This window comes from Coturnix japonica, chromosome 3, assembly GCF_001577835.2.
Source record: "Coturnix japonica isolate 7356 chromosome 3, Coturnix japonica 2.1, whole genome shotgun sequence".
Lineage (NCBI taxonomy): Eukaryota > Metazoa > Chordata > Aves > Galliformes > Phasianidae > Coturnix > Coturnix japonica.
Window position 1 is genome coordinate 98,757,415 of NC_029518.1, and position 19,600 is coordinate 98,777,014.

Here is a 19,600-nt window from a genome sequence, read left to right on the forward strand (position 1 = left end):
TAGGGTTAGGGTTAGGGTTAGAGTTAGAGTTAGAGTTAGAGGTTTGATTGCAAGTTCCTCAGTGTTAGGAGGGTGTGATCCTCCTCAACCAGCTGAATGGAGAGAGAGTTTGAGAGATGATGGAAACTGGGGAACTCTAGAGGGCACCAGAGCTGTTTCACCACTCAGTCACATACCAAGCTTCTCCCAGTCTGTGTATCCAAACAGAAACCTGCTACCACTGATTAAGATGACTGGAATTATGACAGCGTATGCTCTATCTCTTGATAGGAAAAGAAATGTAAGAAAGAGAGAAATTTACAAAAGGTCGTGCATGTATATCTGTAATTGCAACCCAGCAGAAAGAATTTGCTCTTAGCTTTTCACTAAAATTTACAGAAATGCTCCAAGATTCAAAACCTATTTCATTGCTCTCATTTACCCTTCAGAAAGAATGACGTTGCTTCCTCACTGCTCCCAGTGTCTGAGCCTCTGCTTTTTTTCCTGTCGCTTTCTGTGTCACCTTGTCAGTGTGATGCCAGGCACTCACAGGAGGCTGACAGCTTCAGGCTCAGAGACTAACTAAACGACAAAACTCTTGTCTCAAACAGTTTCATGGGAAAGGTGTTTCATATCAGCTGGATGGCTAGGCAAAATGCAGAATAATTTGTGAGGGTGATGATTGCTTTCATTCTCTTGCTTTAGTATTCTGAGCCTATTATTTTTGTCTGTTTATATAAGGTTTCTGCAGCGAAAGAAGTGTCACTTGCAAGGAAGTCATTTTCCCTTTTCTATTTTGCTGCTTTAATCTTTTATATATAAAACAGATGATGCAGATGTGATTTTGCACCTTGACGAAATGTAACCTTACAAAATCAAATCCAAATTCTGTAATCAGTAGATATTCATCTGTCCCTATGTAATGGATGACATCAGTAGGACAGCTGAGCTTTCTGTCCACTGCAAATTCTTGCACATACAAGTGACCCAAATGGTGGCAAAGAATGTATGTTTAAACCTAATTTTACAAGTGGAGAATATAAGACTAAGAGACTGATTAATGAGATCAGAGAGCCTGTGGTTGTGGAAGCCAAGAAACGTGCACAATTCTCTTGACTTCAATCTCAGCAAATATTCCCTTTGTAAGGTTTTGTGTCACATTTTTTGGCTCCTCAACACAGAATGTGGCTCATTTTTGGTGGATTTTCTGGCAACTCTTGTTTTCATGAGATTTTTAGGAGCTGAAAAAGACGTCTGCCAAAAATTCAGAAGCCCTGATTGCTACTTCTCAGTAAAACATTAACTCTTCTAATAGTGTCTAGATGAGGCTACTTGTTTCTATGAATGTGCATCTGCTCATGCAGTTAATAGAAATACTGCTTAATTTAATAAAGCATACCTTTTCATAAACCCCACTCTTTTACTTTCACTGTAGGATTAAGCAGTCACAGGCAAACAGTAGAGCTGTTCTGAAGCACAGTAATGCAAGCACAAGAAGGCACATGTCAACATGTCTCCCAGATCACAGAAATCACAGAATTACCGGGTGGAAGGGACCTTCAGGATTCATGTAGTTCCAACCCCCTGCCTAGCAGGGCCACAAACATACACATTTACTAGATCAGGTTGCCCAGGGCCCCGTCCAACCTGGCCTTGAACACCTCCCAAGGACGGGCATCCACAACCTCACTGGGCAGCCTGTTCCAGACCTAACCACTCTTCTAGTTAAAAGAACTTTCCCCTTAACATCCAACCTAAATCTTCCACTCCTTCAACTTAAAACCAATTTCCCCTAGTCCTTGCTATTTTATCGCCCTTCGAAAGAGTTTACTCCCTTTCCTGGGAGTAAAGTTCCCTCAGGTTACTTGAAAGGCTGCAATGAGGTCACCCCGCAACCTTCTCTTCTCCAGGCTGAACCAAACCCAACTCCCTCAGCCGGTTCCTTCATAGGGGAGGTGCTCCAGCCCCCTGATCATCTTTGTGATCATCCATCTCCTCTGGACCCTTTCCAAAATCTCCATATCTTTTTGTGCTGAGGGGCTCCACACCTGAACACAGTTCTCCAGAGGGGGCCTCACAAGAGCAGAGTAGGAGAGGGAGGATCACCTTCCCTATCCCTGCTGACCACCCCTCTCCTGATGGAGCCCAGGATCCATTTGCTTTCCGGGGCTTTGCCAGAGCGCTACTGCTGGGCTCATGTTAAGTTTCTCATCTATCAGGACCCCTAGGTCTTTTTCTGCCGAGCTGCTCTCAAGGACCACTCCTCCCAGCCTGTACAGGTGCCTGGGGTTCTTCCGGCCCAAGTGCAAAACCTTGCACTTTGCCGTGTTGAACCTCATTAGGTTCTACATTCATTCAGATCTCTGAATGAATGTGTGGGAAGCTCAGGTATTGCAGTAGGATGGAAAAGAGAAGTAGGTACAAGATCTTTCCACTAAGAAGACAAAGAAGATCTAAAGTAAATAAATAAATAAATAAATAATATCCTAATTTGGTGCTTTAACTTTTAGTTGGGTTGGGTAGATATGCTAAATCTGTATCTTTAGATTGAAGGCTGACTTGATGCTTTATCAACTGACTTAAATATGAAGTGCGTACAGCAGGATTCTAGGTCCAGAATTCTAGCTTTGAGCAGAAACCATTATATTAGATAAGCATACTCAGGGACTTTAATTCTCAGTCCAGTCTTAAATTTTCCTCTGCATATGGAACAGCTTCAAAAGGAAGGATGGAATGTGAACACTCATGGAATCACAGAATCACCAAGGTTGGGAAAGACCTACAAGATCTCCCAGTCGAACTGATTCCAACTGGGAACATCCCTTTGACAGAGTTAATGCTAATTTGTGCTTGGGAATTGTTTGGGATGGAAAGAGTTGGCCAAGGCCAAATGCATGCAAGAAACCACAATAGCAATCAAGCATTATAGACAGCTGTTTCCCAGTGTCCTGGACCATGTCAGTACTATCTAAAAGATTAGCTTGTATGTGTATTTGGGAGGGGTCTTAATTTCTACACTCTGTTCCTGAAATACAACAGAAGCATTTCTATTCTTCATAGCAGGGATTGCTGTGCAACAGAAAACAGTCAGCTAATCTTGCCTAGATCTCTGCTCTGGAGTTGGCAGGATTAGATAAATGTCAGAGAGGTCTCAAGGATACAGGTGACTTGTGAATTAACCCCAACCATTACCCATACTGACATGCTTTTGTGCCACTGAGACACCGGCATTGTATTAGCTGGTTGTACTGGTTAGCAGCTACCCAGATTCAGCAGAATTAACTGTTGGTCTACAATGTCAGCACTCAGCTCTGCTGAACTAGTGATGGGATTATGGGTGTTTGAGGGCTAGGCAAAGTTTCACCATCTTGTATGACAACCAGCCTGCACCATATGGTCTCTAGGTGTATATCTCAGAGCTCTTGTGCATCCAGGCAGGCTTGTCTTCTTCTGCTGTAGTTCCTGATTGCCCTGGTTTACCATTTCCAAGCTTTTCTAATGTGACTTGCTCTCAAAGCTCTATATATGCATTTCATTTACACTCATCTTTCTGCTTTCTCTAACATTCCAATATCTATTTTTCCTCTCATCACCCTGGATAATTGAGAGCTGTCTCTCAGTTTCACTGAGTGCAAAACTAGGCTCTTTTACCTGTTCTGAATCCAAAGACAACCAATTTACAATGCTAGAGAGATTTGTATAACCTTGCTGTCTTGAAAAAATAGAAAGATGAAATCTCAGCCTTGCTGACATCAGTGGGATTTGAAAACAGTTTTAGTTCCAGGATAAATTAAAATCTCAGCTTTTCCCTCTTGCACACACAGACATATGCATATGTACACAAATGTTTCACTTGATTCTGTGGGGCTTTTGGAAGAAGAAGCTCTGAATTGTAAGTAATAGACAGCATATTAAAAGCAACCGAGATTTATCTGATTTTTTTTTTTTTCCTTTCTTCCTCCCCCCACATATTTTTGTTCTCACTTTCATTCTCCCTCTAGTATTTTCCTCTCCCTTTCCTCATGCTCACTCCATTTTGAAGGTGAAGGGCTAAAGAAATGGCTTTCCTTCTATAATGTTATGGGAACATCTGGGTTCTTTTCTTGAGCTGACTTAGCCCTCTGATGTTTGGACTCATAAATGCATTTACACAGATCAGCCTTTAGAGGACAACAAAGAGACAGATGCGAGTCTGGACAAAAACTCTCAGTATGGAACTGGATTTTTCTGGGTTTTCTTGTTTGCCCCCTGGTTTAATGCTAATTCTCTCCTTAGTCATGGCTTTCAGGCTAGACACAACCCACAGGATTAATCCACTTGCTTCTCTGCATTTATCACAATGGAATCAAAGAAGAGTTGGAGGATTGCATGAACAGCCCTACAACACATTACCTCTTCATGAAGTGATTCATGTACTTGCTTAGAAATCTGAGCTGCCTCAGCACTTTGCCCATGAGGTAAAATGATCCAGTCCTGACAAGGTTGGACTTCTCAGTCCTTCATATGTTATTCCTAGTGCAAGTTAGGCAACTAGCAGAGCTCTAGCAAGGACTAATGCTTTCCTGAATTCTTAGACTGTGCATATATTAATAATATATATTGTATTTCTATTATAATAATATATATTAGTAATAATTGTACATATTAGAAATACATATGTGCCACTATGATGAGGAATCCTTCGGTACAATGCTAGTTAGTTTAGGCAACAAAAAACAAGGGATCCTGCTAACAAGCAGCACAAGCAGGTAAAATGTGCCTATACCCTGGCACCTTTTTATTTATTAACATCAATTCAGCATCTCTGCAATAGGATACTTCAAGATGCACTGAAAAGGAAGACATCTTGAATAAAGCATAACTAACATGACCCTAGCACAGGTAATGCTAAATAATTGCTAGTAGGAATGTGAGGCTCTACAGAATTGTTTCTTCATGGTCATACAACACTGAGAAATTATTCCTGCAACCTTGAGTTTTCTGTATTCAAGTCAGACGGGAATCTCAGAGCAACTGCACAAACACGGTTGCACCAGGGGTGTAGATGAGCCTCTGTTTTTTTGTGTATTTGGTAAAGTTGTGCAAAACTCAGCAGTTTTCAGGCTCAATGGCAGCTTCTTTGAAGATTTCCCCTGTTCTAAGCTTTGTATAAAGTTGAGTTTGGAGTCTGAGCAAACCCAGCATTTCTGAGCCCTTCATGGGGACTATCCTGCGCTTCAGATGAGACACATGCTTAAAGATCTTGAAGAATTGGGACTTGGTGGAAAATTTTCACAGAGAACTGTGAGCTTAAAGATTTAAAACCAATTTTGCTCTTATCTGACCTGTGCCCACCTGCGAACCCCAGTCTTAATTATTAGTGTTAAGCAGAATCACAGAATCGCAGAATCACAGAATGACCCGGGTTGGAAGGGACCTCAAGGATCATGTAGTTCCAGCCCCCCTGCCTAGCAGGGCCACCAAACATACACCTTTACTAGATCAGGTTGCCCAGGGCCCCGTCCCACCTGGTCTTGAACACCTCCAAGGACGGGGCATCCACAACCTCCCTGGGCAGCCTGTTCCAGGCCCTAACCACTCTCCTAGTGAAGAACTTCCCCCTAACATCCAACCTAAATCTTCCCTCTTTTAACTTAAAACCATTTCCCCTAGTCCTGCTATTGTCAGTCCTTTCGAAGAGTTTACTCCCCTCCTGGGAGTAAGTTCCCTTCAGGTATTGAAAGGCTGCAATGAGGTCACCCCACAACCTTCTCTTCTAGCAAGTAACATTGCAAGCAAGTGGAGATCATGATTCCACATTTACCAGTGCTAGTGTACTTTATCACTGAAGAAAACTTTCTTTTACCCTAACGTAGTAGATGCTGGATTTTGGTAGGTATCAGATTTTATAACCCTTTAGAAGGAGCTCAATGTAAGGATTATTCTGATAACATATTTATGTGATTCCTCTCAATTTTTTCCTGATCATAAAAGTTGTCTTTTTTTCTGACATCATATGGCATAAGCATATATGTTTATGTATAAAATCTCAACATTTCATGTTGTTGGGAACAACTTTCACTGCTTGAAGGCAGAATTTCTTAACCTCTTCTTGTTACAGTAAATCTATATGAAACTTCATGGGATTACTGATGATCTTGTGATCAAAATTTCATATAATATCGAATAATAGTTGGAAAACACAAAATCGTGCCAAAATATTCAAAGTCCTTCATAAGAGGTTCTTGTTTAAGTCTATGCAATGCCTTTCCCAAAGATAATTTTTGTCTCCATCTCAGTCTACAGATTTATACATCAACGATGTAGAGAATTTATTGTGAATAATCCTGTAGTTATGGAACACAGAAATGAAGATGAAAAATTCATTATTGTAAAAGCATTTCATGAAATTTGTTATGTCTGGATGTAGCTCCTCATTCAGATTTATACTTGTTTTTTTTTTTTCTGGCAGAGCACCAACAGCACTTGGCTGTTTTGGTCATAAATAAGACAAATTCAGGATTTATAGTCAGGATCAGCCACTTACTAGGACATTGCAAATAGTCTCTAACTATTGTAGGTATTATTAGAGTATTTGACAGTGAATGTGGTGAGGGTGTCAAATACTGTACTGCTGTTCCTGGATTACAAAGACCTTTGCCTTGTACATGAGTTTCTTCCTCATCTCTCATCCTCAAATAATCCTCAACAGAGAATGTCCTGTGACAGGGGTTGATTCAGTCTGAAGATCATCTCTCGGAGAAAGACAGATAAACCAAGTGATCGGTAAAGAAGAATCTTTGTTGACTCAGAAAACAATCAGTTCTCCTTGAAAACACAGTGAGTTAAATTCTCACACCTTCTCTGACATCTGAGACAGGTTTATTTGCCTTCTGTGATATTTAATCTCAAGTAGGCAAGTTATGGTGAAGTGACAGACAATGTAGTTCTGAAGACTGTCACATGTAGGAGATAAGAATCGTGATTTTTTTTTTGCCTTGGTATTTACAGTATAAGTGAGTGTCTACTTGTGTACCAGTTGGCTCAGCTCCCAAGATCTCGATTAGACTTATCAGTCAGTGGAGTTTAGAGAGAAATTTGTCACATGGTAGATGTTTATATTAGTCTTACTTAATTGCACTGCAGATTCCAATGGCTGAAGAGATAAGATTCCTACAGACAATGGCAGGAGGTTATACACCTGGCTGAAATGGAGACGTTCATGTCAATAAGTAGAGTTAGAGATCTGGTTCAGGAGCTGGATGCAACCTCAAGTTCTGTGCAATAGATGGAGAAGGTACATGGTCTCAGCTCAGCCTATGGGTCTGGCAGTACTCAGCATTCCCCAGGCACACATATCAGAGACAGCAGTCCAATTTAAGCCTGGGGGAGCATCCGTAAAGTATCAAGACCTGTACTTTTCCAGATACCTATATTGGGTTCATTGCTTATTGCCTATAGCGGGTATAAAAGAAAGCACTGATTGATCCAAGATCCACATACAGAAGCCTTGTACAATACAACCTATTGAAGTCAGGCAGAGAAAGAAGGATGGGAGCTGTACCATTTGACAGCTGTTGTAGCTGAAGCTGCCAGCATTTTACCCCTACTGCTGTTTCTTCTTTAAACACAGGAATCCCTGGGGATTAGCTATCCTCCATCCTACTTTGTGTGCATGTAATGGGGAATTAACTATTTTTCCACAAGCCTAGGTAACCCATTAAGATCCTTCTCTGAACATCCTTTGTAAATAAGTATGTTTTCCTTAATATGCAAATGTATTTATGTGTTTTGGAATAAAAGAGTAAGTATGAATAGAGGTAGGTGGTATGTGCCTGTGTGTGCAAATCACTGCATAGGATAAAATAGAGGTTGTCTTAGCATGTTCATATATCAAACACTACTCTATGCAAGCATAAAAAGGAATAGGTATATTTGTGGACCAGATATTTGTGGACCAGGCATTACCTTAGCCCCCTAGCCTTGCTGAAACATATGGGTGAAAGAAGTGGGATGGTGGGTGTTTTGGATGCCATTCAAAGCCTGAAGGACTAAAAATTAGGTACCATATCACTTAGCTGGTAGGTTTCTGATGCTCTATCAGAATCTTAATAACTAAAATATGTTGGGACACTGGGGCATGGAAGCTTTCTGCCCATCCAATGAACAGAGTGTACCTCATCTTGCTGAACTAAGGAATATGCAAAATCAACCTAGGGCTTTATAGTATTAAATACTGCTAGAGCATGGGTACAAGAATTGGGTCTACATGTTTATAGCACTCTCTGGCAGTTTAGGTCTGAGCCAACTTCCATTCTATCAGACCATTCTAATGTGCAGTTCAGGAATCAGTGTAGCAGGATCATTCCCAGTAAACAATCTACTTTGAGGCCAGTGTGGTTTGGAGGCTGAAGTATCTATGTACTATATAGAGTAGGATGATCATGGTGACACAATATCAAATGGATTTAAAGCATAAAGGAAGCACTGGAACTGTTTAGAAAATGAATAAGGATGCAGCTGAATTGTTCCTCTATCCATTGCTATTTCAATTCATCTGTATAGTCAGTGTAGATGAGAATGTGGATTTCCACACTTATGGACCATCTTCGTTCTCTCTTGATTAGCTCTCTTGATTAAAGATTTGGCTCCTATCTACAGAAAAGGAGACTAGGCCAGTAGATATAGAAAATGTCTGACTCATTTACCCTTGCAGCAGGCTGAATACAACCAGCTGAAGGTACTTTGCTGGGTAAGCATAAGCTTCTAACAGGCACAGATAACAAACAGAGCATAGACAGTACTGCAGTCTACATGTAAACATACAGACTTAAGTAAGGGAACAACTACAATTATATCTTCATATGTAGTATTTACAAAAAATACATATTTTAGGTAATTGCACTTCTTTCAAAATCATACCTGAAATGTGTTAAATGTCTCTGGATGTCAAGGTCTAGAATTGGAGTCGGTCTGGAGGATCCAAGGGGTGACCTGTCTTGACTCAGAAGGTCTTGGAATTCTTTACATATTTGTCTAAAAGGAAAGAAAATATCCTTAAATGAGATAAGGCTGATTCCTTTATGAAATGATGATCTCCATAACACTGTCACTTTGTATTGGATGATCTCATTCTTAACAAACACTCAGCAGAGGTAGTGTTAAAGGATTTACAGAGAAATCAATCCTCCCTCACCTCCTTTTCCCAAATTCCCAAAGCAGGCAACATATGGAATCTCTTGAAGTGGAATAGTTCATCTCTGAAACCATGTTAGGATTGATATATCCCATCAGTGAAGACTTTCAGTAGGTAGGACCTACTATCCCAGTTTCAGCATCTTGCAGTGGGAGCTCAGGATATGTCTTGCCTGACCTCCCATCAGTCTAAGGTCTTTTAAAAGAAGGGTGGTGAGACTGTCTTCTCACTCTAGCTGCTTCTCAAGATGCCTATGCACCGGAGATATCTTTATATAATACCTAACAAAAAGATATATTTGTGATTGTGATATTGTTTTATAGGGCTAGTTTGTCGATTAGTCAATGAATGTACTATTAATTCATGATTAGAAAATAAAAAAAAGGGAAGGAAGAAAGGAGTTTGATCCAACTCAATTTGATGCGTGCCCTCAGAAGAATAATATCTGGACCTTGGATAGCAGGAAATCTCTTCCTTTCAGCAGCTTTATGACACAGTTCAGTAAATTAAAAAAGGAGAAATGGCCAAATGCCTGTCTCAAGACTTCTCCATTAAGTGCATCAGGAATACAGGCATCTTATTAACGTGAACTATACATAAACTAGTAAACTAAATGGTGCCAGGGATTGTTCTCACGCCCTCTGAACCATTGGCATTATGTGATAAGGTCCATTTGTTTTTGCTCTCCTGGCCTCCTAAACAATGTGACTGCATCAAAACTGTGTCCTGAAAATGGATGCTGGTGTAAACTGTCTCTCACAACATGAATGGAAGATATTGCAAAGATCAAGGAAGCAGTTTAACATTTTAATAATATATTATTAAATCTCAACTTGATGCCACAGGATGTGCATTGTTTATTTTGTGTCTGGGCCCAGTTCCTAACACTAAAGAGGACACTATGGTATGATTTCTGCTAATATATATTTGCTTTGCATATCTGATCCTACAAGAAGAATTCAAACTCTTCATCATGACCTTGTAGTGGTTGTTCTTTGGGCCAGGGACATAAAAATTAGGCAGTCTCCGCTTTTTGATCTGTAACTTGTCTCTACTTGGCCCTGTTACAAGCAAGGAAACTCTGCTAACTTGTTTTTATACTTCCTTATATCACTGTTCAACCAATTTGGACACAGACAAAGCACAGCTATATCCTATGAGGAGAGGGAATGCAGAAAGCTATTTCCCACTGTGACACTGGACTTCATCCAATCCTGATTTCTCTAAACGCTTGTCATCAGTTTGGACTTAGACACTGCTTGAAAAGAGAGCATCATCTTAGCCTTTCAGACAAAGAGATGTATTCAGCAGAAATGTATGTAAATGTGGCATACAGTTTTAATGAATCAGATCCTTAGAGGAAAAACAGTTCCTTTCAACAACTGAAAACAGTCAGTCATTTTGGCTTCTAAACAATCTGCTATCCCCAGTTGGTCCTGTCAACACCGCTCCTCTCTCCTTCCTCCAACCTCTACTTTCTACCTGTTGAGAAAGTTCATCTTAAAAGTTCTTATTATTCTGACAAAGAGAAGTGTCAGAACCAAGTGTGCAATTAAGTTCCCTTCCATCTTCACATGTCAGAAGTCTTTACTGAGTGTTGCAGATTGAAAGAAAAGAAGAAAAGTTTTTTATTATACATGAAAACCTTTAAAAGGCAGTAACCTACTTTTGCAAGGGGATTTCTACTTAAAGTGGATTCTCAATGCCTCCACTACCAAAATAACATTACCTGGGTTAGTGGCAGGGAGAAGGGATGACAGTTGCGTACCATGATGGACTGTGACTTTGCATAAAGAAAGAAAGATGATTAGAGATTAGCTGTGTCAAGATTCTCAGCTAAAAAAATAAATAAATAAAGAGAAAGATAAACAAGGTAGAGAGAATCCTGGACACTTCTGCAAGGGAGGCAACTAATGATTTGTGATAGACAATTGGGTGTTCTGGTATGTGATCAAGAAAAGGTAAAAAAAATATCTGTACTGGGTCAGACCAAGAGCTCATCTAATCCATGTTTCTGTCCCTAACAAGCTTATCCTTTCATTTCCTAGCCAAAGCATGCTTCATTCTGCCTTTGCTGTCACTTGTGTTCTGTGCTGCATACTGGCTACAGAGTCCATCTCTTCTTCCCATGATAATTGTCAGCTAGGACTCTGAGTTTTCACTGTCTAGACCATCAGATTGTTAGAACAGGCCATAGCACTACCTTGTTACACCAACTAGTACTGTCCTAAGCAAATTCTGGTGAGCAAATGTGAGGAATCATTTTTGAGAGGTAGTTTTAGAAGGTGAAGTAGTTTAGCACAATGGACAGAGCCATTAAAGTGCTTGTTATGTAACAGAACGGGTCACCAAAAAAGGCCTGTTCCATAGCAGACCATGTCCCTGGTCTCATTCATTGTGCTACTATCAATATAGCCAGGTTGCAATGAGTGGGCTGGAGAACTGAGTTACAACTGACTTATTGCCCTGTCTGGGTTAAAGAGGGATATTGGAGTCCAAAGAAGCAACCTGTAGTCTTTCTTAATACATGGATCACAGTTTTGTACATTGCTCAGGATGGATGGACTTCATGATTGCAAGATATAGATGCCCTTGACAACACATGTAGCTTTTACCGGACAATGGACACTTCTACACTGTAGTTACCAAGGGCTCTATATAGGTGCTCACATTTGGATATGTAGTATGTGAGATATCCATAAGAAATAGCAAATGCAACACAGTAATGAAAAGATGCTTATGAACTTTTTGGAGCAGCTGCTGGTAACTAAGCTGGATAACCAATTCATCTCAAACAATTGTAGGTACCAATCTTTGGGCAAGCTAACCCAAATCATCAAAGTTCAGTGTCTGAATCCAGCACAGAATTCCACCTATATACCAGGAATTGCAGAAATACTTTTGTTATTTCCCCTTGTTTTTCCTTAAAAATGTGGAAGATCTCTCCAGTTCTGCCAAAGAAATGCTTTTATGGCTCTATCCCATTTTCTAGTGTCTTCACTTATAAGCATGAGGCAGAGTGACTATGAATTTAATTATATTATAAACCTAGATCTTGTGTACGTAGGTTGAATAATATTCACTCCTGTCAAATAACAAGACTACCTGCTATGTGATACATAGAAGTATGGTTGGGAAATGCCAAGCTAGTAATAGGAAGTCATGGACCTGAGTGTCCTGTACTGTCTGGGGCTGGTCTTGGCAGCGTTGTTCCCCTTCCAGACAGGAGAGGGCAGTAGTAGCTCACACATTGACCCATCGGGCCCTATTTGCAAGTGCTCTGACTACCTCAGGTTCTGTCCTGGCCTTAGATTGCCGACAGAGCACTGATCGGTTTGCTCGTGCTGATTAAAAGAGGGGGGAAAAAAAGACATTTTGTTCTTTACTAGTGCAGAATAAGCCTACCAGCATAAAATTCAGAGAGGTTTGGAGTAATGCATGTCCATGACTCCCTACCTCAAGAGTAAAGGAGGATGGGAGAGTAGATATGGAGTGATAAGAAAGAATGATCAGAGTATTACATGTCCCACAGTGGAGGAAGGACATGACAGTCATCCTCTGATTATTGCAGTCTGCAGCAAAATGATATCTCTCTAGAGCCAGAAAAGAGAAAAAATGAGTTGAATTATACTTTATGGGTTGGGCAAAGCCTTGAGCTAGGACAACTTACATTCTTAACTCTTGTTTACATAGTGAACAGTAGTATGTTCTGCTCTTACAGAGTCACAGGGTATGGGTTGTTGATGGGCTATGTATCAGTGGAGATACAAAGCTTGCAGAGAGAAACTATTTTTCTCTAGCTATTTTCATGTCTCTGAAAGTCCCCGGGCCCTAAAAAATGTATGTAAGAGTAAGATGATACTCCTCTTCTATTATTCCTTTTAACCAGCTTAGGAACATGATTAAAGAGGTCTCCACAACTTCCCCATATCACACGATGCTCTGCTTTGAGGACCAAAATCTGCAGTTGGGTCGTTCAAAAGCCTGAGAGGTTTCAACGCATGTCACCTCTGTGTCACTTTCAGGGTGAAGAGCTCTGGACACTAGAAGGTCACAAAAGCCATACATTCTGTTCCCCACAGGCAGACCAAGCATAGGGACACTGAGATGCAAGGGGCAATCCTGTATCTGGTCATCTCTCACCCCTAATGCAGAGCAATTCCTCTGCGTTGGTTATATCTCAGCCTGGATCATTCCTGTACTGGAAAAGAGATTAACAGTGTCCTGACTTCTGCAACAGACCCAGGAATAGTATGACTATACTCAAGGCCACCCTATTCAAGTATGCCACACACCTAGTGTAGGTCTAACTTATGCCATGCAGACTATTTATTCCAGTTTCCCATGGCTCACAAAGCCTAATTCCTCCTTCCTCCAGGCTAATTAACCTAGATGAAATGTTATCCTAACATCATGTTACTGCTCCGGGGAGGTGAGTGGCTTGTTTAGAGTAAAGCCTGGTGTCTCTGTGTGTCTTTAATGGTTTTAGCAAAGCTCCCCTGCTGGTATACATTGTTCCAGTGCCTTTGACTTTAGGGAAATCCATGAAATTTTACAACCAGAGAGTATCTTCCCCTCTGCAAATCAACACGCCCTCAGCAGATTAACATTAGTTATCTAGCAGAAACTAGTAGTTCAGCAGAAGCTTAGATCTCCTGCTCACACATTTGTATTTTCTGTTGTGGAAACAGGAGGCAAAGTCAGGCTCTGTCCTACAGCTCTTACCATGTGATAACATTCTCTCTGTGTTCCCAAAAACCTTGTTTTCATACGGGTAGATGTACGTCTCTCAAACTGCAGGAAAGCAGAGTGCAGCCACTAAACCTTCTCAGGGTAAACAAGGTTCCTCTTACAGCACCTTTGCTGAAGCTTGCTCTCCTTTTCTGGCACTGAGCAGTTGTGATGGCAGTCACCACAATCAGATCTTTATTCCCACTCCTCCCTCCTCCAGCCCCCAGATTCAAAATGGAAAAACAACAGACAGATTTGACATTATTCCCACCCCCATTCCCCCTGCTTCTTACTTTGTTGCTAGGATCATCTTTTTCCTTGCTGTCTGCTCTTTCTGTTCCATGTGCTGTCTGGCAATGTGCTCTCCTACTGCCTTGGCAGGGAATTCTGTTTCACAGGTGTAGCCGAAATCTCTGGCCAAATGTAACGCTTCCCCTGTGGGTAAACAAAACAGGTCAGTCCTTTTGCAGGATTTTAGCTTCCTCACACAATTTCGACCATTATTATAAATAAATAAATAACAAGACACTTTTAGAGACACCCAGTTCCAACCTATGTTACTGATTTCTGTCCTTTTCAACTGCTTGTACTTAATCGTCAGATGGTGATGGCCAGAAGGATGCTCCTGTCATGAGAGAATACTAGTCAAGACTCTTGGGTTTGACTTCCTCCCTTGTCTATAGAACAGTAGGTAGCTGTGAAAGTTTTGTAAACTCATCTCATCAATATTTAAGGTATGAAAATTGGTGAGAAGTGAGAACAAAACTTTCTCAAGAGCCAGGATTCAACCTCCATGCTTCATTTTTCTACCTCTGAACAAAGAATAGCCTTCAACAGCCTTCTACCCCAAGGTAGATCTGTGGAAAGAATATCTATTTCAGCATGTTTTCTTGGAGTTAAATCAGCAAGCACAGTACATATACCCCACAATGAAGTACAACACAAGACACAAGCCCATTTCTGGAAAATCTTGCAATCAAAATTGACCTGAAAAAATAAAAAGTGGAGACAATAAAGATCACAACTGATATTTGGTTGGTGGGGAAATAGGTCTAAACACCTTGACTAGGCTTTATGAGAAGTCTGTGACAAGGGCAGGCATTGAACGTCTCCCTACATCAGCTATAAAGACTGGACAGTCAACTCCAAGCTGGGTGCCAAATGCCTCTGGAAGCATCTGTCCCTCTCTACTAAGTCAGAGAACCCACAAATAGACTTTATAATTTACCAAACGCTCCGTGATCTGCATGCTGGGACTCTGACAACCCTGGTGTGAGATTTAGCTGATCAAACACAGCTGACTGACATGTGAACATCTGTGCCTAAGTTAGTCTTTCTCCCTGGTGGGAAATAAGTACTTTGAGATCACACTTGCTCTTGTCTCAAAGTAGAAAGTAGAAACAGGTCAGCTACCAGAAGTGTGTGTTGAAGCACATCTGTATAAATGACTAACAGGGATGTGCTCCAGAATACCTTTGTTGTAAGGGGGTTTCTATGATCCATTTGTTTACTTTCAGGAGTGTGTACTTGAGTGCCACCATGAATGGTGACATTGGACCCTGGCTCTTTGGAGATCATGCTGATGACTCAGGTGGACAATTAGGAGGAATGCAAGACCTGCAACAACTTCTGAGAATACCCACAGTGACTAAAAGAGAATGTTGGTACCTGAGCTAAAACTCTACACTCAATATGTAGAAACTAGAACTTGAAGAACATATCCTGTATCAAAATGGAAGGCAAATGAGTTCAATAATTTATTGAAAGGACAAGTTTAGAGGACAATTCTGGAGATCTCCTGTTGAAAGCAGGGCTTTAGATAAGGTTATTCAGGGCCTTTTCCTGACTAGGCTCGAATATGTCCAACCATGGAGATTCCACAACTCGTCCAAGAAATTTAACTCAATATTTAATCATTAACTTATTTTAGTTCATTTGATAATCACCACAAAATACTTATTTCTTATTTCCCACTGACTTTAATGGGACATGAGAAGATACTCCAGTAGAGATGATGAGAGGAGACAAGTCCTCTCCTCAACAAGACTAATTTTTCTCTGTACAGACCAGGCAAAGTCGAGGAAGATGGAAAGTTTGATGGGAGAAGTTGTTTTGTGTTGCGGGTAGCACAAGGTGTAATGGACCACAGGCAGCGATCACAAATTCTCCACCTTCTCAAAGTTTATAATGTTCCGTTCTATCATTGGAAGTTTTAAAAGAACTTTATCAGAGAAATATAAATGTTGTTTTCACAAGGAAATACTTGATTATATGTATATTTCACCTAATTGGACTCAGATACCAATACATGTAATACTCCCAAGTGACTTGTTTGAAGACACCAGTCAACAACTACTTTCTCAGATGTTAGTTTTATATGCTAAGGTTGAAAATTATGCTTGTAGTTATAGACTTTCAGTATCTCTGAACAGAATAAGAAGTTAGAAACCAGCTCTGGGTTGGAAAGACAAAAGGTTTCTACTTGGCTTACAGATTCTGGGAACATTTCTAAAGTCAGACAATTTTCAGTGAAGATAAGATGGATTTTAATTGTTAGTCAGAATGAACTGGCATATAATACAACCTGACTTGTTTCTAAAGTAACTTTCCTTTAGTTTACCATAAATGAGAAAAGGTAAAAATTTCAGCTTTAACTTCTAAAGTTTTATTGAAGGGCTTCAAAATTCCTATTTTATTACGCTGTTTCTGTCCCTTAGATAAATGTTTAAGGAGTGAATCAACTCCAGAAGCACAATTAAGTGCAAAATCGGTTTTTGCTTTTCAGCAAAACTCCATTAAATCACTTGGCAGGTTTGTTTTCATGTCAGTGTAGAAAGAAGTCAAAAATCAACCCCTTTGAAGCTGTCATCAGGTGGAATTGCCATTCTCCAGACAGCTCTATTTTGATACAAGTCAGGCTCAACTAATGACACATAGAATGTAGTCAGCAAAGCCATTGAAAAGAAAAACCTGCTTTCTTCAAGAAAACCAAATTTTATGTGATAAAATGTCAGCATTTATTTAACACGTTCAGCAATAAACCAACTGAAATTCAAACGTTTTCACATAACATCAAAAAAGAAGGAAAAGAAACTTGAACTGCCATTAAAATGAATCCTTTCAGAGATGGTGCATGTTATTTACTAGAGCCAAAAATACAAAAGTGATTGGATTGTTAGAAAATAATATAAAATTATAGCTCTTTCCCATTCTGTTGGTAGCTGAGATTTTGATTATGATGGACTGCTGATAGAGAAACAATCATGAGCAAAAAAGAAACTGTAGAGGATTTACACATCAGCTGTCCACATAGGTAGGAAAAAGAGAGGCTGTAAAAGCAACTGTGGCGCTGTGTAAACAAATTATATCTGCAAATATAATAAAGATCTGTAAATATCTTTTTCAACTGGGACGGGAAAACTGGTGTAGATTATGAATGTAAATTATAACACTATTTAATGATGCATATAGGCACATTCTTCCATGCGACATATGGAACCAGCATTCTAAATTACAACGTAAAATTCTAGATAAAACTATAAATCTGGACCTGGAAACACTGTACTGAAAATGATTTATCATACTTCATAGTCGAGCCAATACATCTTTTTGAGCTTGAACTAAATAACAGTGTATTCAGAAGCGGGTTATGATGCACTTCCATACATAAATGTGCCCGTTCAATCTCAGTGAATAGAATTCCCTTGCATTAATGTGCAGTAAAAAAAAAAAGTCTGGGGAGAGGGGTTTGCACCAAATGTCATGGAATGTATTCTTTTCATTTCTATATCAAGACTTTGATAAACATTCTCTATAGGGGAGAAAGTGGAAATATTGGAAACGTGAACAGAGCAAATTCTCTGCTTTCACCTTAGATTTTGAGGTATCCTGGAGGTATTCAGGGCCAGGCTGGATGTGGCTCTGGGCAGCCTGGTCTGGTGGTTGGTGACCCTGCACATAGCAGGGGGTTGAACATAGATGATTATCGTGGTCCTTTTCATCCCAGGCCATTCTATGATTCTATGATTATTTGCTTTACTCTGCTTTGCTATTACTTATGTCAGGAAGGTGAACCCCTAGAATTCTTGGCAATTTCAACTAATTAATTTGTTTCAACCTAAAATCAAATTCCTCTGTGCAATATCTCAATCTCTTTCCTCCCAGAGACAAAGAATGGGTGATGAGGATCAATGGCTTTTTCTATTTAAATCCAACCCACAGCTTTGTGGATATAGGCAGTGCTGCCTTTCCTATGTAGTTTGACAATTGACCAGAGAGCTTTGCATGATGAAAAGGACAGTTACCGAAGATGAATTGGCAGAGACAGCTCTGAAAAGCCTCGGTGGAGGGACTAGCCTGCATACCTTGACAGGCTTTTGTGGGCAGGTGCAAGGAGCAGCGGGAGCCTCTCCTGGGTCTGGCAAGACTGAGAGATGCTCCTATGCAGAGTGAAGGCAAGAAGAAATGTCCCAGGAGAGGGACACTTGGCATCTGAACCTCCTGCTCTCTCTTCAGCTTCACCTCCTCCAGATAGCAGGAATGCTACTCAAGGGGGAGGAGGGACAAGCAGAAGGTGGAATGAACAGATTTTTTTTTCTATTTGGAGGAAGAGAAGGGAGGAATTACAAGTGGAAGGATATTAAAACAAAGGCTGATAGAGGAGAAGTGTGGCAGCTGCTAGTAGGGTGAAAAAAGTAAATGGTGTTCTGTTTTTCTCAAGAGTTTTGGTTACCAGATGATGAATGCAGTCAATTCTGTGTCTAGTGAATGCACTGTTTCAATTAGATTTGTCATGAAAAGAATTCCAGATTTTTTATAAGTATTTTTTCTGACTTCGTTATAAAATTCAGATGTTTTTAAATCCATTAATGTATTTCTTTCATCTGTATCTGCAATCACATTTATGCTGTCTCTGCCTTATGAGTGACCTGTCCAAGCAGATGGGGGTATCTTCCACCTTCTCACATCCTTCTTTATTTTCACTGGGGATGCTTTTGACTCCTTTGAGCTAGCAGTAAGGTTTAGCCTTGGCAATGTTTATTCTTGATGGAGAAGCCTTTATTGCACTGGCTGAAATGTAGGATTTTTAACACTTGTTTATCTGTTTGTTTGCTTGAGAGCTGGTTGGAAAAATGGCCTTTCCCTTCATATAACTTAGGCACTAGAGGGCATTCCTGACATACAGGTTACACAAAACTATACCCAATACCACTACTGCAATGCTGTGTTCAGTCTCCCAGTCTTCCTTCCCATCCATTGTGCTGATCAATTTGGATCACAACTTAAAGAACAGAACTGGTTTATTAAGCTATTTGTACTTTGGGACCAGAATTCCATGCCAAGACCAATAAAGATGCAACCTGATCAAAGCAGCAGCAACACTAAATAGCCAGAAGCCACCCTGAACCAAAAGGGAAGCAAATTTGTGGAAAGGAAAATTAAAAAGGAAAGTGAGAACAGAATAGTTTGTATAAAATCTGGATCTTCAGATGTCCACCACAGCCTAAAAATATCTCTCTGATGAACTTAGATCTCCACAGATCACAGTAATTTTATTTTATTTTAGACAAAGAAAAGTCCTAGTCTTGTCAGAGGCTTTCAAGAAGTCTTTGGACAACACACATAATAAGCATAAAACTAGCTATGCCTCTTAGCTGAACTTGCTGCTCAAGAGGTCAAGTACATTCTTACCTTGTAGGGATTCTAATGGCCTCA

General features: G+C 40.2%; 1 protein-coding gene across 5 annotated transcripts in view; it reads right to left on the minus strand.

Moving 5' to 3' along the window:
- Positions 1-19,600, minus strand: part of TFAP2D (transcription factor AP-2 delta) — a 49,935-nt gene that overhangs the window by 7,267 nt on the left and 23,068 nt on the right. For all 5 annotated transcript variants that reach the window (XM_015859874.2, XM_015859877.2, XM_015859876.2 and 2 more), the window contains 2 exons: positions 14,179-14,320; positions 8,881-8,994 (listed from right to left, as the gene is read on the minus strand). In XM_015859874.2, the coding sequence (XP_015715360.1) occupies positions 8,881-8,994; positions 14,179-14,320 (256 nt within the window). The remainder of the gene's footprint in view (positions 1-8,880; positions 8,995-14,178; positions 14,321-19,600) is intronic.